Source organism: Peromyscus leucopus, chromosome 13 (genome assembly GCF_004664715.2).
Source record: "Peromyscus leucopus breed LL Stock chromosome 13, UCI_PerLeu_2.1, whole genome shotgun sequence".
Taxonomy (NCBI): domain Eukaryota; kingdom Metazoa; phylum Chordata; class Mammalia; order Rodentia; family Cricetidae; genus Peromyscus; species Peromyscus leucopus.
Genome location: NC_051074.1, coordinates 21,552,021 through 21,574,239, shown reverse-complemented (window position 1 = coordinate 21,574,239; position 22,219 = coordinate 21,552,021). Strand labels below are relative to the sequence as shown.

The 22,219-nt window shown below is 43.7% G+C and overlaps 1 protein-coding gene across 1 annotated transcript in view; it reads left to right on the top strand.

The window, feature by feature from the left end:
• The window catches only part of Ralbp1 (ralA binding protein 1), a 46,928-nt gene that overhangs the window by 6,717 nt on the left and 17,992 nt on the right, over positions 1-22,219 (top strand). The window contains exon 2 of the mRNA XM_028873979.2: positions 20,188-20,484. Coding sequence (XP_028729812.1) covers positions 20,241-20,484 — 244 coding nt within the window. The 5' untranslated portion in view covers positions 20,188-20,240. The remainder of the gene's footprint in view (positions 1-20,187; positions 20,485-22,219) is intronic.

The window sequence follows — 22,219 nt, the reverse complement described above, 5'->3', positions numbered from 1 at the left end:
GAATACGTCCTTGTACTAGGGGAGTTGTGCATAGGGCAGAGGCCTCTGCACTCGGGGCCTTTCCTTCTCAACCTCGTAGGGACTTCATTTGGCTGTTAATTTATGACATCTACTACCACAAATTGGTAAATGTGAGTGAGGTATTTTTTCAAGATGTATAAAAAGTGTGAAAATATTCTTACAAAATACTAAACCTGGACTGGTGAGATTGGTCATCGGGTAAGGGTGCCTCTGGCCAGGACCGATGACCTGACTTTGATTTCTGAAGCCCACAGGGTAGAAGGAGAGGATGAACTTGTTCTCTGACCTCTAGCATAACATAAGTGCACCTGAGATGGAAGTTGTGAGAACACGGTTGGTTGTATAGCTGCCTAGTCAGATACACAGGAGGTGTATAGGGCTTGTGATCGACATCCCAAGTGAGCGCTGTCTGTGGGACTGAGCATTTAGAATTATGGAGTCTGACACTAACTCTTGACGATACTGTCAGAATTAGATTGAATTACAGAGCATCCAGCTGGTGTCTGGAGAATTGGGAAAAAATAGATTTGATATAAGAAGTGCAGTCAGGAGCCAGATCGCATGGTAACTTAAGCTAGGGTCTCAGGAAACCGCAAACCAGTTCCTCCAGGGCCGCACCATTGTTTACAGCCCAGGCCTCCAGTGTCTGTCATCATGGCCAACACTTGCTGTTTCCTTTCTTTCCTTTGTGGACTTGAGTTACATTTTCCCCGTGGCTAATGCTTTTGAATATCTTTTCTTCATGTGTTTGTTGGTCATTTGTATATCTTTGGAGAAACAGCTGTTCAAATCTCTTGTCTGATGGGTTGTCTGTCTCTTGTTGAATGGTAAGAGTTCTTTGTATATTTTGGATACAAGACCCTTATAAACTATATGATTTACAAACATTCTCTCATTCTCTGGTTGTCTTCAGTTTCTTGAGTCCTCTGAGTCACAAATATTTTGGTTTATAAGTTCCTGTGTTGTTATTTGTTACACTTTTGATGTAATACTTTTGAATATTTATTCTTATAATTGTATTGTTTTAGTTCCTGTATCTGAGTTGGAGTCTTATAATTTACAGTGTGAGATAGGAGTCTCTTTATGGCACGTAGTAATTCAATTGGCCTTGTTCCCTTTTTTGTTCTGATTGGATAGTTATGCCATCCTTATTGAAACCGTTTGACCACAGATGGATGGGTTTATGCCTAGACTGTCAGCTTGAGTCATCAGTCAGCCTGTGTACCCTTACATGGTAACCTGTACTTTTCTTTAAAGACTCAGATGTTTTTATTTTATGTGTGGATGCTTTGCCTGCTCGTATGTTTGTGCACCATATATGTGCTTGGTGCCCTTGGAGGCCAGAGAGGGCGTTGGATCCTCTGGAACTGGAGTTATAGATACGATGGTTATTGATCTGCCGTGGGGTATTGGGAACTGAGCCTGGGTTCTCTGAAGAACAGTCAGTGTTCTTAAGCGCTGAGCTGTCTTTTAGTCCACATGCTGTTTTGATTATTCCAGCTTTATAGTACATTTTAAAAACCAGGAAATAATGAGTTCTTAACTTTGTTCCTTTTTTTTCCTCCAATTTTTGGTTGTTGTTGCTACCATGGGCCCCTTGCAAATTCATATGAAAGTGAGATATCTGCAAAAAAAGGCCATGACATTTTACAATGAAATTCTTTCTGGATAAACCCACATAGAGTTAAAACAAATCTGTGTTTATTAACAGAGACTTCTTTTCATAAACTGTGTATAATTTCTTCCAGCAATGCTTTATAGTTAGCATTGTACAAGCCTTTTACTTCCTTGATTAAATTTATTCCTATTTACTCTTGTATGTTATTGCAAATGAAATTGTTCCTTTTCATTTTTTGTGATGTTCATTGTTAAATGTCTATACTTTACTAATGTACATGAATATACAACTTGTTTCTGTCTTCCTAAGGTTTTGAACTTCATTGCTCCATTCATTGGAGTTTTCTGTCAGGTCCTGCCCTTCTGCAAATAGAGGGGATTTTGCTACTTCCTTTATTTATAATTCTTATTTATTCAGTCTTTTTCTTTCCTAATTCCAGGCAAAAATTTCTAGTGCAGAGTTGAATGACGTTGCAAGAGCAAACCTCCTGGTCTTGTATGTGATCTTGGGAGGAGAGCTTGAGTCTTTCATCGTTAAGTATGATGTCAGCTCTGGGTGTTCAGTGGCATTCTTAGTTTGATGACTGCATGCGTGGCTTGATTTCTATGTAAGTTTTAAGTTTCTACATTCTCAGTGTTTTGTCTGTTACTTATTGGTGAAATTATTAAGGCCACTCCACGTAGTTAAAAGGAAGATTTATTTAGTGGGTAACTTACAAATGAAGGGATAAGTAGGTGGTGGGTTCTGGAAAAGACACAGCGCAGTCGGAGGTGTTCTCTGGAGAACTCCCCTTGGTCTACCTCTAGCGTCCAGGTCCAGGAAACAAGAGAGCGCTGTGCGTCCTGATCTTGGGTCTTCAGGGCCGAGTTACCTGTTACCCACTTATTACATAAATTCAATTCTTTATGTTATCCACTTATTACATAAATTCAGTTCTTTATGTTACGCTGCATTCTGGTCTCCATGGGATCTGATGTGGTCAGATGTCATTGTTTGAGGAATTCCTGTCATTTGATTCGAAGACTGTGCCTGTCCTTTAACTACTGAGGCTGTGTCTTGATGTGGATCTATGCAGGTTTATCCTGTTTGGAGCTGAATGTGTTCATTAAGTTGGGAAGTGTGAGCCATTGTTTCTTAAATATTCTTTCTGTTCCTCTCTTCTTTTAGGATGTCTGTAACTTGTGTTTTGGCAAAAAATCATGATGTTCTTTCATGAATCACTTGGGCTCTGTTCCTTTTTTTTTTTTTTTGAGATGGTTTCTCTGTGAAACAATCTGGACTATCCTGGAACTCCCTCTGTAGACCAGGCTGGCCTCGAGCTCACAGAGCTCTGCCTGCCTCTGCCTCCTGAGTGCTGGGATTAAAGGTGTGCACCAGCACTGCCCGGCTGGGCTGTTACATTTTCATTCTTTTTTCTTTCTGATCAGGAGGCTGCCCTAGCTGTCTCAGTTGATCTACATATTTCCTGGTTCCTTAGTCTGTGCCCAGATCAGTTGTTGGGGCTAATGAACTTTTTGTATTCCTATCCTTTTCAACTTCAGAATTACATAGATTAAAGTGTTGAATCCACGTGGGTGCTGGGAATTGAGCCTGAGTCCTCTGCAGGAGCAGCAGGTTCGCTTACCTGCTGAGCCTTCTCTCCACCTCCAGCGCCTTGAACTTCAGAATTTCTATTTCATCAATTTAAAAAAACAATTTCTGTCGTTTTATTGCTATTATTTGGTGAGGCAGAGTCCTAATGTTTTCCATTAGGCTTTTGTTTCTAACTCGTTTTCTTTAAGTGACATAGTCTTTCTGTATAGTCTGTATAGACAGATCATATTCAGACTTCATCCTCCTGCATCAGCCTGTGGAGTGCTGGGGTTGCAAATGTTCTAGTATACCAGCTTCTTTCTGTCAGGTGTGTTCCACGTGGTTCCTTTTTAGCATGTGAATTTGCATGAGATGTCTGACTGAAAGTTTTTATATAGTCCAGTAACTTGGCTTTCTTATAGATCATTCCTGTGAATGTTGTTTTGTTTGTTTGTTTGTTTTTTTAAGCCATCTGGGCCTAGTGAACTCTTCAGTATTCAGGAACTCAAAGTTCTTACCAAGGCTCAGCTCCTTCTCCTAAGTAAGCCCTGTCTGGGTTGTTGTAAGTTTTTGATTAGTTCCCAAAAGCATGCTGCTCACCAGCTTATATTTAGCAAGCTTTCTTTCTTCCCTCCCTCCCTCCCTTCCTCCTCCCCCCCCCACCCCCCCACAGGGTCTTTCTGCATACCATTGGCTGTCCTGGAACTCACTCTATAGCCCAGGCTGGACTTGAACTCACAGAGATCCACCTGACTCTGCCTCCCAAGTGCTGGGATTAAAGGTGTGCACCACCATGCCCTGCTCTTAGTGAGCTTTCTCATACAGCCCAGGACTACCACCAGCCTAGGGATAGTGCTGTCTACAGTGGGCTGCCAGGCCCTCCATCAGTTAATCTTTAAAACAATCCCCTACAACCTGCCCACTGGACAATCGGACCTCGGTATGTCCTCAGTTGAGGTGACTCTGGCTGTGTCAAGCTGACAAGGCTAACTAGAATACTATCCTTTACTCATTTTTCTGTTTCATTGAAGTTAATTTTCCAGATTGGGGAGACAGCTCAGTCAGTAAGGTGCTTGCTGTCTGAGTGTGAAGACTTGAGTTCAGTCTCCAGAACGCATAAAAAAGTTGGGTGTGGTGGTGTGTACGTGTGATCCCACTGCTGGGGAGCAGAGACAGGATCCCTGGAGTTCACTGGCTAGCCAGCCTGGCCTAATTGCTGAGCTCCAGGCCCCAGGGAGAGACATTACTTTAAAAAAAAAAAAAAAAGGCAGACAGCACCTGAGGATGACACCTGAAGTTGACCTGTAGCTTCTGTGTATATATGTGTACACAAACACACACACACACACACACACACACACACACGAATATACACATAAAATTAATTTTAGCTGACACATGACTGTAATCTCAGCACTTAGGAGTCTGAGGCAAAAGGATCTTGAGTTTGAGGTTAGTCTTCACTATGTAGTGAGAACCATCTTAAAAAAAATAGCTGGTGTCTTAGGTTTCTATTGCTGTGAAGGGACACCATGACCACGGCAGCTTTATAAAGAAAAACATTTAATTAGGGCTGGCTTACAGTTTGAGAGGTTTAGTCCATTATCATCATGATGGGAGAAACATGGCGGTTGCAGGCAGACATGGTGCTGGAGAGGTAGCTAAGAATTCTACATTTGGCATACAGGCAGCAGGAAGAGACTTGGAGCTACTGAGCCTGGCCTGAGTTCCTGAAACCTCAAAGCCCATCCCCAGTGACACACTTCCTCCAACAAAGCCACACCCACTCCAGCAAAGGCCACACCTCCTAATTGTGTTGCTCCCTGTTAGCCTATAGGGCCGTTTTCTTTCAAACTACCACAGCTGGACATGGGGGCATACATTGTGAGGCAGGAGCATCCAGGAGTTCAAGACAAACCTCAGTCACATAGCAAGTTCAAGGCCAGCCTGGGCTACACGAGACCTTGCCTTCTCCCCCTGCCCCCACCTTGTCTTTAAAAAACAATTTAAGACAGTGGTTCTCAACCTTTCTAATGCTTCGACCCTTTAATACAGTTCCTCATGTTGTGGTGACCCCCCCAACCATAAAATTATTTTGCTGCTACTTTATAACTAATTTTGCTACTGTGATGTAACTATCTGATAGGCAGGCTATCTGATATGCGACCCCAAAGGGGTTGTGATCCGTAGGTTGAGAATTGTTTATTTAAGAGAAAAATCAGGGAATGAAAGAACAGTGAAACCCTTTCCTTTTCAAACTTTCAGATGTGGGATCTCTATTTCCAGAGAGTTTAGTATACTTGCTTTGTGTATAGATAAGCGCACAAAGGTTCTGGGACTTGGACCCACTACTGTGCTCGGGGGCTGAGGTTTGAATCCAGACCATGGACTGACAAAATGACTTAATGGATGAATGCTTGCTGCCATTGCTTATGACCACTCGTACATACAGCATGGATGCACACACTTATATACATATACAGATTAAATAAATAAATGTAATGAACCTACATCTTCCAGACTCGAAAGCCTCTTTGTTTACCAGCCTAACTTATCATTTTCCAATTTCTGTATAAATTAGTGGTGGTCTGGTTGAGATGGAAAAATGTAATTTGTATTTTTAATTTAAAGCTTTAGCATTAGTGTATTAATGTTTTCTTAGCACATATTAATTATACACAGTGGGTCTCATTATGACATTTCCATACCATATATTATATGTTTTGACCCCACGTGTACCGGTCACTCTAGTCTCCATCTCTCCTAGTGATCCTCTTCCTCTTTTCAACTATCCCTCCTCGTTTTCCATGTCTCTCCACTGTGACCCAATGGTTCTTATTGGGAGTGCTTGCTGGAACCTGTGAGGAGGTCATTATAGGGGCATGAGCAGGAGACCACTGGTGCCATCACTGCAGAAAATGGAAGAAAGAAATGTTACCATCTGCCAATTATAAGCTGCTGTTTTGGTTGGATCACAACTTTTGCCTTAAGCTCATTCATCAATAGTGGCCTCCCATACTCTGTGATGGGTGCCTTCAGCCAACAACCTTCGTTGTTCAGACCCAGGCTACAGTGAAGTCACAATTCAACATGAGCAAGCGCTAGCAGAAACACTTGGGGTCCTTACCCACTGACTCTGAGTGAACGTTGGGTGGGGTGTCTCAGGGGTTCAGAAGCCTCTGCCTGCTGCAGGTTTTCTAACTCCACAGCCAGTTCCACAGCCCAGTTTAAGGAGCTCTTCTGTAAATCTGACTCACAATACCTAATGCACGTAAACAGTTATATTCTCAAAGACTTACTTTACTTGTACTTATGTCTTCATGAATATGTCTGTCTGTAGGTTTGTGCACATGTGAGTGCAAGTGCCCTCAGAGCCCAGGAGAGGGTATCAGGTCCCCTGGAGCTGGCATTACAGGCATTTTTGAGCTGCCCGATGCGGGTGATGGTAATGGAACCCGGGTCCTTCTGGAAGAGCAATAAACACTCCTAACTGCTGAGTCATTTCTCCAGCCCCATTATGATGTTTTGTTTGGGGAATAATGACAAGAAGCATCTGCTCTCGTTCTACTAACACAGTGTTTTACACCCAGTGGGCTGAATCCACAGATGTGAGACCTGTAAACATAGAGGGGCCAATTGGGTGTAAAACTTCACTGTAGCCTGGGTTCTGAACAACGAAGGTGTTCGTTCATCTTGCCCGCTGTCACACCCTGCAGTGTTAGTGAATGCCCCTTAAAACACCTCTGCTCAGATTTGGGACTACTGTGTGTTATGAACTGCAGTGTTTTTTATTGGATATGCCCAGTTTCTGCTCTTAGAGAGACTTAATGATTTCATTACTGGAAATGAAGACTTTTTTTTTTTTTTTCCCGAGACAGGGTTTCTCTGTGTAGCTTTGCACCTTTCCTGGAACTCACTTGGTAGCCCAGACTGGCCTCGAACTCACAGAGATCCGCCTAGCACTGCCTCCCAAGTGCTGGGATTAAAGGCGTGCGCCACCACCGCCCGGCCGAAATGAAGACTTTTAATGGTTTCCTACCATCATTTTTCTTTCTTTCTTTCTTTTTTTTTTTTTAAAGATTTATTTATTTATTATGCATACAGGAGGGAGTGCCAGATCTCATTACAGATGGTTGTGAGCCACCATGTGGTTGCTGGGAATTGAACTCAGGACCTCTGGAAGAGCAATCGGTGCTCTTAACCTCTGAGCCATCTCTCTAGCCCTCCTACCATCATTTTTCAACATGTAAATATCAAAGCAGTACATCCTTGGATTTTATTGTTTCAGAATATTTGATTTTAAAAATTGGGCCTGGTGAGATGGGTAAAAGTGACTACCATTCAAGACTTCAACCAGAGTTCCACCCCTGGAATCTGTAGGTGGAGTTTTCCTGTCCTGACCACCTGCTCCCAAATAACCAACATGGAGACTTATATCAATTATAAATGCTCAGCCAATACCTCAGGCTCGTTACTAACTAGCTCTTACAACTTAACCCATTTTTATTAATCTGTGTGCTGCCCCGAGGCTTGTGGCTTTTATACCTCTCTCCCATTTTGTGTGTTTGACTCCTCCATCTGGCTGGCCACTCCTCTGATTCCGCCCTTCTTCTTCCCATCATTCTCAGTTTGGCTTTCCCACCTAACTTTATCCTGTTCAACTATTGGCCAGTCATCTTGTTTATTAAACCAGTCATATTGACATATATTCACACAGTGTACAGAAGGATTATTCCACAGCAAGAACCCACTTTGGAAGAAGAGAACCAGTCCCCCAAAATTGTTCACTGACCTCCACACACATGCTATGGCATGTGTGTGCCTGCACTCACACATGCATCACACATACACATATACAATAGTAATTTTTTGAAAAACAACAGTACTTGAGAGTCTTGAGAGATAGCTCAGATGATGGACTGCTTCCTGTGTAAACATGATGACCCAAGTTCAAATCCCTGGCTTCCATGTAAAAGTGGGCATGATGGCATGTGCCTGTACCCCATGCAGGGGCAGGGAGGGCATGGTGACTCAGGCCAGCGCTCTCATGCCGGGGCAACGGACAGGTGGACTGCTGGAGTTTACTGACTGGCCAGTTCAGGGTCAGTGATTGGTTCTGTTTCAGAAACTAAGGTGGAGAGTGACTGTCTTCTAACCGATGTGCACATATGTGCGTGTGTACCTTCATGACACATACATGTACCCTCCACACACAGTTGCTGCAGTTACGACTTGAGTTTCATAAATATCAAATGTTTATTCAAGATTTGATTCTTTTTTTAATAATTTATTTAACTATTTTTACATGCATTGTGGTGAAGGTGTCTGATCCCTTGGAACTGGAGTTACAGACAGTTGTGAGCTGCCATGTGGATGCTGGGAATTGAACCTGGGTCCTCTGGAAGAGCAGCCAGTGTTTTAACCACTGAGCCGTTGCTCCAGCCCCAAGATTTGATTCTTTATGCAAAAATAAACAAACACATCCATCTTGTTAGTGTGTAGAATTGCTTTTGTCTTTAATATGTGGTAAAATTGTGTATACACCCCAAAAAAGCTTGAAAATGATTTGTTGTGTGTGCGAGGGTTGGTGTCTCAGAGAGCCTGTAATATATCACTTTATAAAAAGCACTTGGATACTCTCAGACTTGGATGTCGACAGGATCTTTAGAATCAGATCCTGTGTCTATAACAGGGTCTCAGCACCTTAGTAGCTGCTTGAAAAGTAATATACTTAAGTTGAAGAAAAAACATTTCATTTCATTCTTAATAGCTAAAATTTCTCGTGGCTTGTGTGTGTGTGTGTGGGGGGGGGACTCCCACTTTAATCTGTGAGGTCAGACTGTCTCTAATTTCCGGTTCTGTTAACTTTTACAGAGTATTATTTTTTGTTTTTGTCACACTGCCCCAGAAAACGAGTATTTGCAGAGTCATTAAGAGGCATGTAGACCTGTTGTTGAAAAGGAACTGCTTTTAGCTAGAGGTTTATGCAGTACCCAGCAGACACTGTGATCACTGTTTCCCTCAGACTTGAGATGCCCTTAGCTGCCTCAGATCTTTGCGGCTATCCTTGGGGGTACCTTGATGCACTATTGGGAAACCATAGGGAGATTTTTTTTTTTTTTTTTTTTCCCCGAGACAGGGTTTCTCTGTGTATCTTTGCGCCTTTCCTGGATCTCACTCTGTAGACCAGGCTGGCCTCAAACTCACAAAGATCCGCCTGCCTCTGTGTCCCAAGTGCTGGGATTAAAGGCGTGAGCCACCACCACCCGGCGAGATAATTAAAAAAAAAATTTTTTTAGGGAGATAATTTTATCCAGTTCTAGTCTAACCAGTAATGTGAATTTTATTTTTATTAAAGTGTGTTAGTCCTCTCCTCGTGAAATCTAAATTTCAAGTTTACTTGAGAATATATGCCGGGCGGTGGTGACGCACGCCTTTAATCCCAGCATTCGGGAGGCAGAGGCAGGAGGATCTTTGTGAGTTCGAGGCCAGCCTGGTCTACAGAGTGAGTTCCAGGAAAGGCACAAAGCTACACAGAGAAACCCTGTCTCGAAAAACCAAAAAAAAAAAAAAAAAAAGAGAGAGAGAGAGACTATATGAGATCATGACATTGTGTCAGTAAGAGGTCTCCCATAGAAGGGTATGATATTTCTTCAAAAATGCTTCACCGTGCCAGGCGGCAGTGGCACATGCCTTTATCCCAGCACTTGGGAGGCAGAGCCAGGCAGATTCCTGTGAGTTCCAGGCCAGCCTGGTCTACAGAGTGAGTTCCAGGACAGGCACCAAAACTACACAGAAAAACCCTGTCTCGAAAAACAAAAACAAACAAGCAAGCAAACAAAAAAGCTTTACTGTTTAGTTCCTGGTGATGATAATTATTAGATTTTAAAAACATTATTATTATTTTCTTTTTTGTTTTTTCCAGACAGGGTAGCCCTGTGTAGCCCTGGGCTGTCCTGGAACTCACTCTGTAGCCCAGGCTGGCCTCGAACTCAGAGATCCACCTGCCTCTGCCTCCTGAGTGCTGGGATTAAAGGTGTGCGACACCACTGTCTGGCCTATTTTTTACTATTTTTAATTATGTGTGGGTGTGTTTGCATTAGGTATGTATATGTGAATACAGGTCCCCAAGGAGACCAGAGGCTTCAGATCCCTTGAGCTGGAGTAACAGGTGCGTGAGCCGCCTGGGGCGGGTGCTGGGGACCAAACTGAGTTCTCCTGGAAGAGCAGTAAGTCTTAACTGCTGAGCCATGTCTTCAGCCCCTTGCTTATTACATTTACATATATACGTGTACACACCCCCTTTTCTCCAAAGGAGGCCTTTTAGTCTTCTGTACCGAGCTAGTGATGGAGGCGAGAGCCCAGTGTGGGTTTTTCCTGAGATACTCTTGGCAGCAGTTAGCGGTGCTGCATTTGCTCCCTTGGGCAGGCTGCAGTATGGGGTGCCGCACTTGCTCCTTCTGCAGGCTGCAGTATGGGGTGCTGCACTTGCTCCTTCTGCAGGCTGCAGTATGGGGTGCTGTGCTTGCTCCTTCTGCAGGCTGCAGTATGCAGGGCTGCGTTTGCTCCTTCTGCAGGCTGCAGTATGGGGTGCTGTGTTTGCTCCCTTCTGCAGGCTGCAGTATGCAGGGCTGCATTTGCTCCCTTCTGCAGGCTGCAGTATGCAGGGCTGTGTTTGCTCCCTTCTGCAGGCTGCAGTATGCAGGGCTGTGTTTGCTCCCTTCTGCAGGTGGTAGCTGCAGGTGTCAGGTGCTGTTGGTTTCTCTTGTTGAGTTTTCAACATCTAATATCCGGACTCTCAGCGTTTAAACTTCCACATAGGCCACAGGACATGTGTTCTTTAGATTGTAGCTTCTTGAGGTTAATTTTACACTGAGAACAGTTCTCTCTGCTCGTTAGTCCGTTATTAGTTGCTGTTAATGAGGAGGAAAGTATATGTTGGTACCTGTTGTAATTTTAGAATGTCATATTTGTTGGGATGATTTCTACCTGTGTGGCTTGCTTTAGGCATGTTATTTTACTCTGCCTCAGGATGCTAGGAAGCTGTGCGGGAAACAATTATGTAGCTCAGGGAATTTCTGTGAGTCACATGTGGGGACTCTAATTAAAAGTTTATTTGTTTGGATAAGCACCTGGGGGTAGAGAAAAGCTAAGTAAGAGATTAAGGCTAATGATTTATAAGGAAAAAACTAAATGGGTAAAGTGTCTGTTAGGTCCCACCTAAATGACGTTAACAGATTTGAGAGGATTAACTGTATAGCAGCTCAATTAGATAATAATTGGTCTGTGGGGATGCTCATAAGGAATTATTCCCCTGTAAATGTGTTGTCATATGCTTGACACATGTATGTGATCATGGGAGACTCTTCAATGCTGCTCAGTCTGCAGGATTATTTCTGACCCACTTCAAGGTTAACGAAGTGTTTATATTCTAGAGCACGTTTCACCGATCTTAAAAGATTTATGTTTTTTTTTCTTGTGTGAAACATGGATTTTATTTGTTATGTTTTTAAGTTGAATCCAAGTCATTAGGAAGGGTAGCTAGGAAGTGATGTGTGCTTGTGCAGGAGCTCCTGCAGCAGACCTCAGGCCAACCTCAGGCCTGCTGGAAAGCTGCAGACAGGCTCCTGTCGTGTGTCCCCACCCTGTCAGGTGATAGAAAACATTCCCTGGGGGCCAGAGCGGTGCACTGCGCCTGAACGGAATGGTTTCTGTAGACACCCGCTTTCCTGCAGCAGTTAGCACATGGAGGAGGAGGCGCCTGACCTTGGGCTGGGTCTCTGAGCGCCCCTTGAAAGAAGAAGAGCCTCTGGCCAGAGCTGTCTATGGCTGCAGTCTCCTGGGAAGCTTGGGCCATTTCCTCAGGCAGTCACCCAGTTCACTTCACCTTTGCTGCTTTGTTTATATCCTTTTGCACAATAAATCTAGCGTGAGTACAGCTTACATGGCAGTTACATGACTTCCAGCAAGGACAGCCTGGGACATCTCTGGGACCAGAACACAGAATCAACAGTGTTTCTGCCTCAACCTTGAACCTGCCAGTTGTAGGATTTTTCTTTTAGCTATTTCTTCTGGAATTTTATTCCGTCCTCAATATACTTAAGTTAGTTAGTTTCTTTCTTTCTTTCTTTCTTTCTTTCTTTCTTTCTTTCTTTCTTTCTTTCTTTCTTTCTTTCTTTCTTTCTTTCTTTAGCTATTTCTTCTGGAATTTTATTCCGTCCTCAATATACTTAAGTTAGTTTCTTTCTTTCTTTCTTTCTTTCTTTCTTTCTTTCTTTCTTTCTTTCTTTCTTTCTTTCTTTCTTTCTTTCTTTCTTCCTTCCTTCCTTCCTTCCTTCCTTCCTTCCTTCCTTCCTTCCTTCCTTTCTTCTCTCCTCTCTCTCTCTCTCTCTCTCTCTCTCTCTCTCTCTCTCTCTCTTTCTCTCTCTCTCTTTCTTTTTTGTTGTTGTCGAGACAAGGTCTTGCTGTGTACATAGCCAAAGCTGCTTTGATGCCCTCCCCTCCCCCCAGGGCTGGGAATTACAGGTATGCACCCATGGTCATCTCTTAAACTGCTATTTCTTGAGACGCTGGTTTTACAGATCCCTGGTGGACACTGTCAGGTGGAGATTCCTGTCTCTTTACCTTTGCTCCGGTCTGGTCCCCTACTGTGGCAGATCCCACGTTTGGTTAAGTCAACACTTGTTGTCGTGACTGGACGGCTATTTTACCCAGGCAGGCAGTGGCTGCAGTTTGGTTTCTGTGTTGCCCTGAGGTGATGGTTGTGTCTCACTTCACCTGCTGTATTCGCTCTGTTCTTACCACGTGGTTACCTGCAGCCCAGCGTCTCTTTGACATGTCAGCACATGTATGCCACATCCCTAGTTCTCATGTGTCTGTGGACTAGGTGGGCTCAGGCTTGCTTTCCCGCTGCCTCCCCTGGGGGCTCTCCATGGACTCACCAGTCTCCTCCTGCTCAGTCTGTGGCCTGGGTTTTTTGGGCTTCTTGGGAAGCATGTGGGAAGCAGGTTCTTGAGGTCCTGCTTGAATACAGCTCCGTTTACCGGTATTCTGGGATGACTTTTGGAACCGACCAGAGGTTTTAAGATACTGCTCTAGTGTCCTTAAGCTGCAGTGCTGTTAGCAAGGTGGACCTGGTGTTTGTGTCTTAGCTGCTCCCACAGCTCCCCTGCCCACAGGAAACTTGCCTATCTGTGCTCAGAAGTTTCATGAAAGGCTTTGCTGGGGTGCATGTGTGTGCGTGTTGTTAGAAACACTTTAACGGCTTTACCATTTAGACTGTCTTGTTCTGGGACAGTCTCCTTTCTTTATTTGAAAATAGACATTCCTGAGAAGGGTGACCCAAGGCTTTGGCAGGTTGATTGGCAGGAATGAAGATCAACCTGTGCTCCAGGCCAGGGTGGGCCACAGAACAAGATCCAGAAAAGCAACAACCAAACCCCCACAAAAAGTGCCCCAATAATACTCTGAAACATGAGTCATATTAGTTAATGTTTAATATACAAGGCCTTGGCAAACCAATGTTTAGATCCCTGGTAGATAGGTTAGATACTTCTAATTTATAGATTTATTTTATTTATTATATATATGTACAGTGTTCTGTCTGTATATTTACCTGCAGGCCAAAAGAGGGCATCAGATTTCATTTTAGATGGTTGTGAGCCATCACGTGGTTGCTGGGAATTGAACTCGGGACCTCTGGAAGAACAGTCAGTGCTCTTAACCTCTGAGCCATCTCTCCAGCCCCATAGATTATTTTCAAGAACCATGAAAATGAAAAAAAGTGAGCAGGAGAGATGACTTGGTTAAGAATATGTGCTGCACCTGTGGAGGACCTGAGCTTGGTTCCCAGCTCCTCTGCCAGGGGCCTCATGGTTGGTTGCCTAAGTCACTCTAGCTCTAGGGGGTCTGATGCTTCTGACCCCCCCTTCCTCTCCTAGACCTCTCTCACTCTCACAAACACACCTAATCATTCATTTAGAAAGGGAAACCTTTAAAGAGAAAAGCTGCTTCTAGTGTATTTAAGGGTAATACTTACTAATAACGGACTTCTATGAAAAATTGAATCAGTTAACTTGTAGTTGGCTGAGCAAACTGTTGATTCTCCCCAACAGGGTTTCTCTGTTTTAGCTCTGGCTGTCCTGAAATTCACTCTGTAGACCAGGCTGGCCCAGACACAGAGATCCTCCTGCCTCTGCCTCCTGAGTGCTGGGATTAAAGGTGTGCTCCACCACCGCCTGGCACCATCTTTTTAATAACTCATCAAATACTTACGGTCTTTTTATTTCTTCTTTACAGTTTATATTCAATGAAATACAACATTTGATAACTTTTAGCAGTTGCATACTCTAGTCCATGTGCCTGTCAGAACAGAATGTTCTCTCATGCTCCTGTTTACACAGTCCCCACGTCTTCTAAATTCTCAGTACCTGGATGACGGCTTGTTTTAGAACCTCACCTACGTACAGGTTGATCCTACGTTTGGCTTTAGCGCAGAGATTGGGAAGTAATAATGAAATATGTAGGGTGTCATTTATCTGAAATGCTTAGGACAGAAGTTTTTTTTCTTTCAGATTTTGGAAAATTTGCATAACTGCAGTGAGATGTCTTCAGGATTGTGCTCAAGACAATGTGTTTCTTATTTACCTCAAAGCATAATGCTGTTTTCAGTGTCTGGTTCTGACTGACCTCTCAGAGATCAGACCAGAATCTGTTAGTTAGGATGTTGTCAGTGTTCAAAGTTTCTTGTAATGTTTCTAGTTTTGACTGTTGTTTTTTGTTTTTCAAGACAAGGTTTCTCTGTGTAGCCTTGACTGTCCTGGAACTCAGAGCGATATCCCCCCCCCCCCCAAAGTGCTGGGCTTAAAGGCTAGTTTTGGCTCTTAACAGTATCTCAGTATCTACTCTGATCATTTTTGTCTTTTGTCTCTAATTCCCATGGGTGGATATTATTCATGAGTGGAATTGTTGGGTCATGTGGGAAGGTATGTTGACCCAGATACTGGCAGCTATCCAAAGTGGTTAAACTATACAGTCCCAGCCAGGCGGTGGTAGCGCAGGCGCTTAATCCCAACACTCGGGAGGCAGAGCCAGGTGGATCTCTGTGAGTTTGAGGACAGCCTGGGCTACAGAGGGAGATCTAGGACAGGCACCAAAAAAACAAAACAAAACAAAAACCCTTTACATTCCCACACTACATCATTAGTATTTAGACTTTTGGATGCTCCAAATCCACATCAGTATTAGAAATTGTCATTCCTTTAAAATGTTAGCCATTCTAGATGATGACTATGATAGCTTAAGATATTTTAATTTGCATTTCTTGGATGGTTAGTGATATAGAGCTTTTTTCCTTGAATTTATTGACCACTGGTATACTTTCGTTGGTGAACTGTACAACTCAGTATGTTTTTGGTTTGGATTATGCTATAATTTAGATTTTTGAGGGTTCCTCAGAAAGCCATTTCCTAAAGGTTTGGTTCCTAGGTTGGCATTATTCGGGAGGTGTTAAAGCCTTTAAGAGATGGTGTTTAGTGAGAAGTTGGGTTGTCCCAAGGGGTAGGGAGTAGGACCGCAGCCACTCCTGCCTCTCCTGATTTCTGGCCATGGTGTGAGTGAGTGTCTTTACCCCGTACATAGTCTCTTTACATGGTGTACCGCCTCACAGAAGGCCTGAAAGAACACAGCCAAATCCCTTGCAACCCCGAGACACAGTAAGCTGCTTCTGTAAGGAATACCTCAAGAATTTGTTATAATGTGGTCTTCGAGTTTCTGTTGCTGCTGTAAAACACCATGACCAAAGCAGCTTGGGGAGGAAGGGGTTGATTTCAGTTCACACTTGCAGGTACTAGTCCATCACTGAAGGAAGTCAGGGCAGAATTTAAGACAGGAACCCAGAAGCAGGAGCTGATGCAGAGGCCATGGAGGGGCAATGCTACTGGCTTGTTCCCCATAGCTTGCTCTGCTTGCTTCCTCTAACCCAGGACCGCCTGTGCAGGGTGGAACCGCCCTCAGTGGGGTGGGCCCTCGGAGCAGTCACTAATGGAGACAGTGCGCTGCAGACTTGCCCAGGGGCAGGTCTTACGACAGCATCTTACCAATGGAGAGTCTCTCTTCCCAGCCAAATGGGGTACATTCTGTACACACACACACACACACACACACACACACACACACACACACACACACACACACACACACGGGCGGTGCCCACCATGGGGAGAAGAGGAGGAAAGGGGGGAGGATGGAAGAAGGGACAAAAGCTTGGGAAAGTCACCCCAGGTCTCATCTGTCTTTAGGTTCGTAACCGGCCTGTCTTCCTTCCATTTTCTTTTCTTTCTGAAAAATCTGCTTTCTGGAATTTTTAATTGTCTTACTAGGAGGAATATGTATAAATTCTATTCAAATTAAGAAAAATACCAGATTTCCTTTTGCATTAGAAATAGGAATTTCTGGGGTCTGTTATTTATTATCTTGCCTTTGGATATTTATACTTAAATTACTGCACAGAGACCATTTGAATTCTTTCTCTTCTACTCAGCTGTGGAGTTCCAGTTTGCTGCGGCTCTCTTCTGAAGAAGCACGTTGTTCTTCTTTCCTTCGCATCTGCTTGTGACTGCAGCTCTTTCCAGCTGCATTTGAGTCGGGATGTCTTGTCATATGCTAACAGAGGCCAGGCTGGTGCTGCTCATTGCTGTGGAGGCCGGGCAGTCTGGGAGCCAGTTCTGGCTTCCCAGTCAGTGTCTTGGGTCTGCCTGCTGGGTTCTGCAGCGAACAGTGAGCCTGAGCTCTTCAGTCCTTGAAGATTCGGATTGCCCTTGGTGAGGGCCCTAATGACATAGGCCCCTGCAAAGCATTGCAGCTCCTAATTAATGCTTTCACTTTGGAGGTGATATTTCTATGGAGGGGTTTGGAGAAGACATACTTAGTCCATAGTACAAATTAATTCTTCTTTGGGATAGCTTTACAAGGTAGCTGTGGTTTTATGAACAAAACTCTTATTTTTGTCAGTTTAGTATGGAAACTTAATAAAAATAACAGTAAGCCAGGATTATATGTAAATGTAGGTATAATTTTAAAATACTTCAGGAGCACAGGGGATTGAATGTCAAAATCTGGCATTGTATGGGACTGGAGGGCTCAGTGGTTAAGAGCACTTGATGCTCTTGCAGACAACCCACGTTTGGTTTCCAGCAAGCACATTGGGTAATTCATAGTTGCCTGTAACTCCAGTTCCAGGGGATCTGATGGACTCTCCTGGCCTCCATGGGGATTAACATGCATTTCATGCAAATGCATAGACACTTTTCTCACACAGGTATACATCAAATAAATAAATCTTCCAAAAAAAGAAAAAAAAAAAAAAAGCTGGCATTGTCTTCCTGCCCTTCGGCTGTGCTCATACATTTGTGCTTCTTAGCTTTTGCATTAATTGGTTACCTGGAGCTTGCTGCCCTGCAGCCCTGGCCTCTTGAGTTTGGGAGTCACAGGTTACTACCTCCTCCCCATCTTGTGCTTCAGGAGCTGCTGCGTTTGGAACAGTGTCCTCATCTTCTCCCGAGTCCCATAGACTCCTGTTTGTGTCTTTTCTTCTCATTCTGGCTTTTGTAAGTGTATATGAGGGCGGTGTGGTGGAAAGACTGTGTCTTTTATCTTTATCTAGCTGTGGGATTTAGGAAGTTACCTAAACTTTCTGAGCCTTAGTTTTTCTCTTTGTAAATAACAACTGATTTCCCCGTAGGCTAAGTGTATTAAGTATATGATTTCCCAAAGCCTGAGGAACTCCTGTAAAGGCCCCCACGCACACATCTTTTTCTTTTTCTTTCTGAACTGGAATTGAAAACCAAGGGCAAGGTTTGTGGCTTCTTCATTTTATCAGCAGTACACATGTTGGGTACAGATAATAGTTTATTAAGTAGACGTTTGAATATTTGGGTGCTTTGGGTTCTACTAAGTAAGCAAGGCCAATAGATACATGAATATAATTCAAATAGGTATATTCAAGTTGCCACGGCCTGTGGATGGAGTGGCTTACTAGGGAAGAGACTACTGACTTACCCAGGGAAGGGCTATTGATGCTTTGTTTTTTTTTTTTTAAGTTTTTTTTTTAAGCTTTACTAAGATCTAATTTACATACCATAAAAATTACCAAGAGCCAGGTCTGGTGGCCCATGCCTATAACCCCAGCACTGGGGAGGTAGAGGCAGGAGGGCTAGAAGTTCAGGGTTATCCTTGGCCACATAAAGAATTTGAGGCCAGCCTGGACTACATGAGGCTGTGTTAAAAACAAAATGAAAGAAAACCAAGCCAGGCATGGTTGGACATGCCTTTAATTCCAGCACTCATGAGGCAGAGGCAGGAACTCTGTGAGTTCAAGGCCAGCCTGGTCTACATAACAAGTTCCAGGCCAGCCAGGGATACATAGTGAGACTCTGTCTTTAAAAAAAAAAAAAAAAAAAAATCAAAGGACTTGGTTGTTGTTTGTTTTTAAGGGCAGTGTGTCACTGTACAGCCCACGTTGGCCTTGAACTTGCTTCTCTGTAACCCAGACTGGCCTTAACCTTGGGATCTCCTTGGCTCTGACTTCGGAGGATTAGGGTGACAGGTGTGCATCACAGCATTTGAACAAAGTACTTTGTGTGTACTCCGTCTAGGAGAGGAGAAGCAGCCAACTTGAGCGTTTCTTACGCTTGTCTCTCGTAGTGAAACCACTTCCTGTGGGGGTTGATAAGTGAACCTGTTGTTTCTTTCAGTGTAACTGCCGTACAGAATAGATCAGCAATGCGTCTTACTAAATGGTCTTATTAATAAAAATCCCGAGCCAGACAGTGGGGTGAAAACTGAGATCAGAGAAGCAGAAAGAAGCCATCCACCTTCTTACCACTTGGAAATCCTCAGCCGAGAGAGCTACTTCCTGTATACCCATGCTTTTGTACACACACACACACACACACACACACACACAAACACACACACACACACCCCTTTCTGTGTTCTGCCATCTTACGTCCTTTTTCTGCCCAACTACATCACTTCCTGTCTATACAGACCTCCAGATCTCTGGTTAGTGATGGGATTAAAGGTGTGTGTTCCCAGTGTGGCCTTGAACTTACAGAGATCTGGATGGGTTTCTGCCTCCCGAATGCTAGGATTAAAGGCGTGTGCTACCACTGCCTAACCTCTACATTTAATATAGTGGCTGGCTCTGTCCTCTGATCTCTAAATAAACTTTGTTGGGGTGCACAAATAAAATATCACCACACCTGACACAAGAACTATCTGATTACACACAACATAGAATTATAGTTAGTGAGCTGCTATTATGTGAGCCATTAAACATTGTTTTAGCCATTGTAAATGATAATGACATATATGAACTGTTCTTGTGTATTGGTTATTGATGGTTGCTTGGATAGAGTGCAGTTTAAAAATAAAGGTCTATGTTGAATAACAATTAAAATGAAGAACATTGATGAGTTCTTTCTAAAAAATAATTATTTTTTAAAGACAGGGTCTCTCTACATAACCCTGGCTGTCCTGGAACTAACTATATAGACCAGGCTGTCCTCAAACAGACCTGCCTGTCTCATCCTCCTGAGTGCTGGGCTTACAGATGTGCATCACTACATCCTGAGATGAGGTTTTTTTTTTTTTTTTTTTTTTTTTAAGGAAACTCATTATTGTATTATTATTACTGTTCTGTCTGAGACAGGGTCTTACTCTATAGCCCAAGATAGCCTGAAACTCGCTGTGTTGCTCAAGTTGGCCTTAGACTTGTAGCTTGGCTTCTGACTGCTTGGATTACAGGCACCTGTGTGCGTCTCCCTAGAGACTCTCGGTTTTCACCTGCTGTGCCTAAGCTCCGAGAACCTGGGATGTAGCTTGTGATAGAAGACCAGGGTTCTTGGTGTCTGTGATGTTCTGATTCTTGGGCAGTGTGTGCTGATGCTTTTTTTTTCTTTCTTTCTTCCATGCAGGTGATGGATAGGTAACAGAGAAGACCGCGTCCCTTTCTTGTCAGGGCATCAGCATGACCGAGTGCTTCCTGCCCCCCACCAGCAGCCCTAGTGAACACCGCAGGGTGGAGCATGGCAGCGGGCTGACCCGGACCCCCAGCTCTGAGGAGATCAGCCCTACAAAATTTCCTGGATTGTACCGGACGGGCGAGCCCTCGCCTCCTCATGACATCCTCCATGAGCCTCCTGATATAGTGTCGGATGATGAGAAAGATCATGGGAAGAAAAAAGGAAAATTTAAGAAAAAGGAAAAAAGGAGTAAGTACTGGTTTTCATTTTGTTTATTTAAAAAAATTGTAACAGTTTTTATTGAATCTTTGGGAATTTCACAATCTGCATCCCAATCCTACTTTTTTCCAGGCCTTCCATGTCCACCCTCCACCCTTGTAGCCTCCCCTCAAAAGTAAATAAAAAAATGAAGTAAGGGGCTGGAGAGATGGCTCAGAGGTTATTAGCACTGTCTGCTCTTCCAGAGGACCTGAGTTCAATTTCCAGCAACCACATGGTGGCTCACAACCATCTGTAATGAGATCTGGTGCCCTCTTCTGGTGTGCAGGCATACATGCAGGCAGAACACTGCATAGTAATAAATAAATATATCTTTAAAAAAACAAACAAACAAAAAAACCAAAAACCAAAAAACCAAAAAACCCAAAGCATCTGTGGACTCCTGGGCAATGACCTGCTCCCCGTCAACCGCAGTGTTCTGTGATGTCCCGTTCTGCTTCTCCACCACATTCTCATTTGGTCATTGTAGGGTTGTTGGGAGTTGTGGTGTATCACACAGTATATATACCCTTTTGCCCAAACAGCTTTACTTGTGAATGTTCACTGCAGTCAGGCAAGTCAAAGCCTCTGGCTTCTGCAATGGCGTCAATACTGGACCCTCATGGAGATCAGATATCCTGCTCTTGCCCTGATTCATGAGGATCCTGCAGCCGTGGACCCAGAGGGCCGGCTTTCCCTGGCTCCAGCAGCTCCTAGATGGGGAGGATGTTAGGGTGGGCCAACTCGAAGCCCGGAGCTAGGCCTGGGCGGCAGCGAGTTGGTCCACCTGCCAGCTTTCCCACAGTTCACGTCATCAGAACCAGCTCACTACAGGTTTTCTTTATGCTTTTGCTATACTGATGTTTTGCCTCAGCCTTTTGAAGGAACAGACACATGCCAACATATCCAGCTTGGTATTTTAGATACGCTTCTGCCCTAGTCACCTGCTCCCGTTGTCTTCTGGAAATAGTCTAGGCGGACACTCCTATTTGCCATTTCTGTTCTCTGTGTTTCAGGGTCTTCATTTTTCTTAGTGTCACAAATAAAGACACCAAATTTCCAGAAATGGTGAAAGTTTTCCAGTCTATATTTTAAAAGTGGTGGCTCAAAATAATGCATAAAAAGTAGAAATTGGAATTTTACCCAGACCCTTTAAGATTTGTGGTCATGTGGGCACTCATATTGGAACTGTGAAAAAAGCCATTGGTCCTAGCATTTCATTCCAGGTGCCTCTTCCTAGGGAGGATCAGTTGCCTAATTTTGGCTGTTTGGTATCTTAAAAGCAAATAGTTATTTAAATATTACTTTAAAAAATCCATAGTGTTTTAAAATTATTGCCTGGGAAGCATAACACAGATTTATGAATGCTGTGCAACTTAATGGTGAATTGGACTGTGTAAACACCACAGGGACCTGGAAATCAAGATGATTGGAATGTCCTGTCCTTTCACGGCCAGCCTGGTCTACACAGAGAGTTCCAGGACAGCCTGGTCTACACAGAGTTTTAGTTTTCAGCTACTGGGTGTAGGGCTTCTGTGAACATTATTGTTGGCTTTGGTTTATATGTGCTGGATTTTGTTATGTGGTACCTGGGTGTAGAATTGTGCTGGGCCTTTCAGCTTCAGTAAATCCTGCAAAAGAATTTTCCAGAGTGGTGGTACCAGTTTTCACTTTCCCATTGATGCTGTTTCCCTGAATAGCCCTGGCTGTCCTGGAACAACTACAT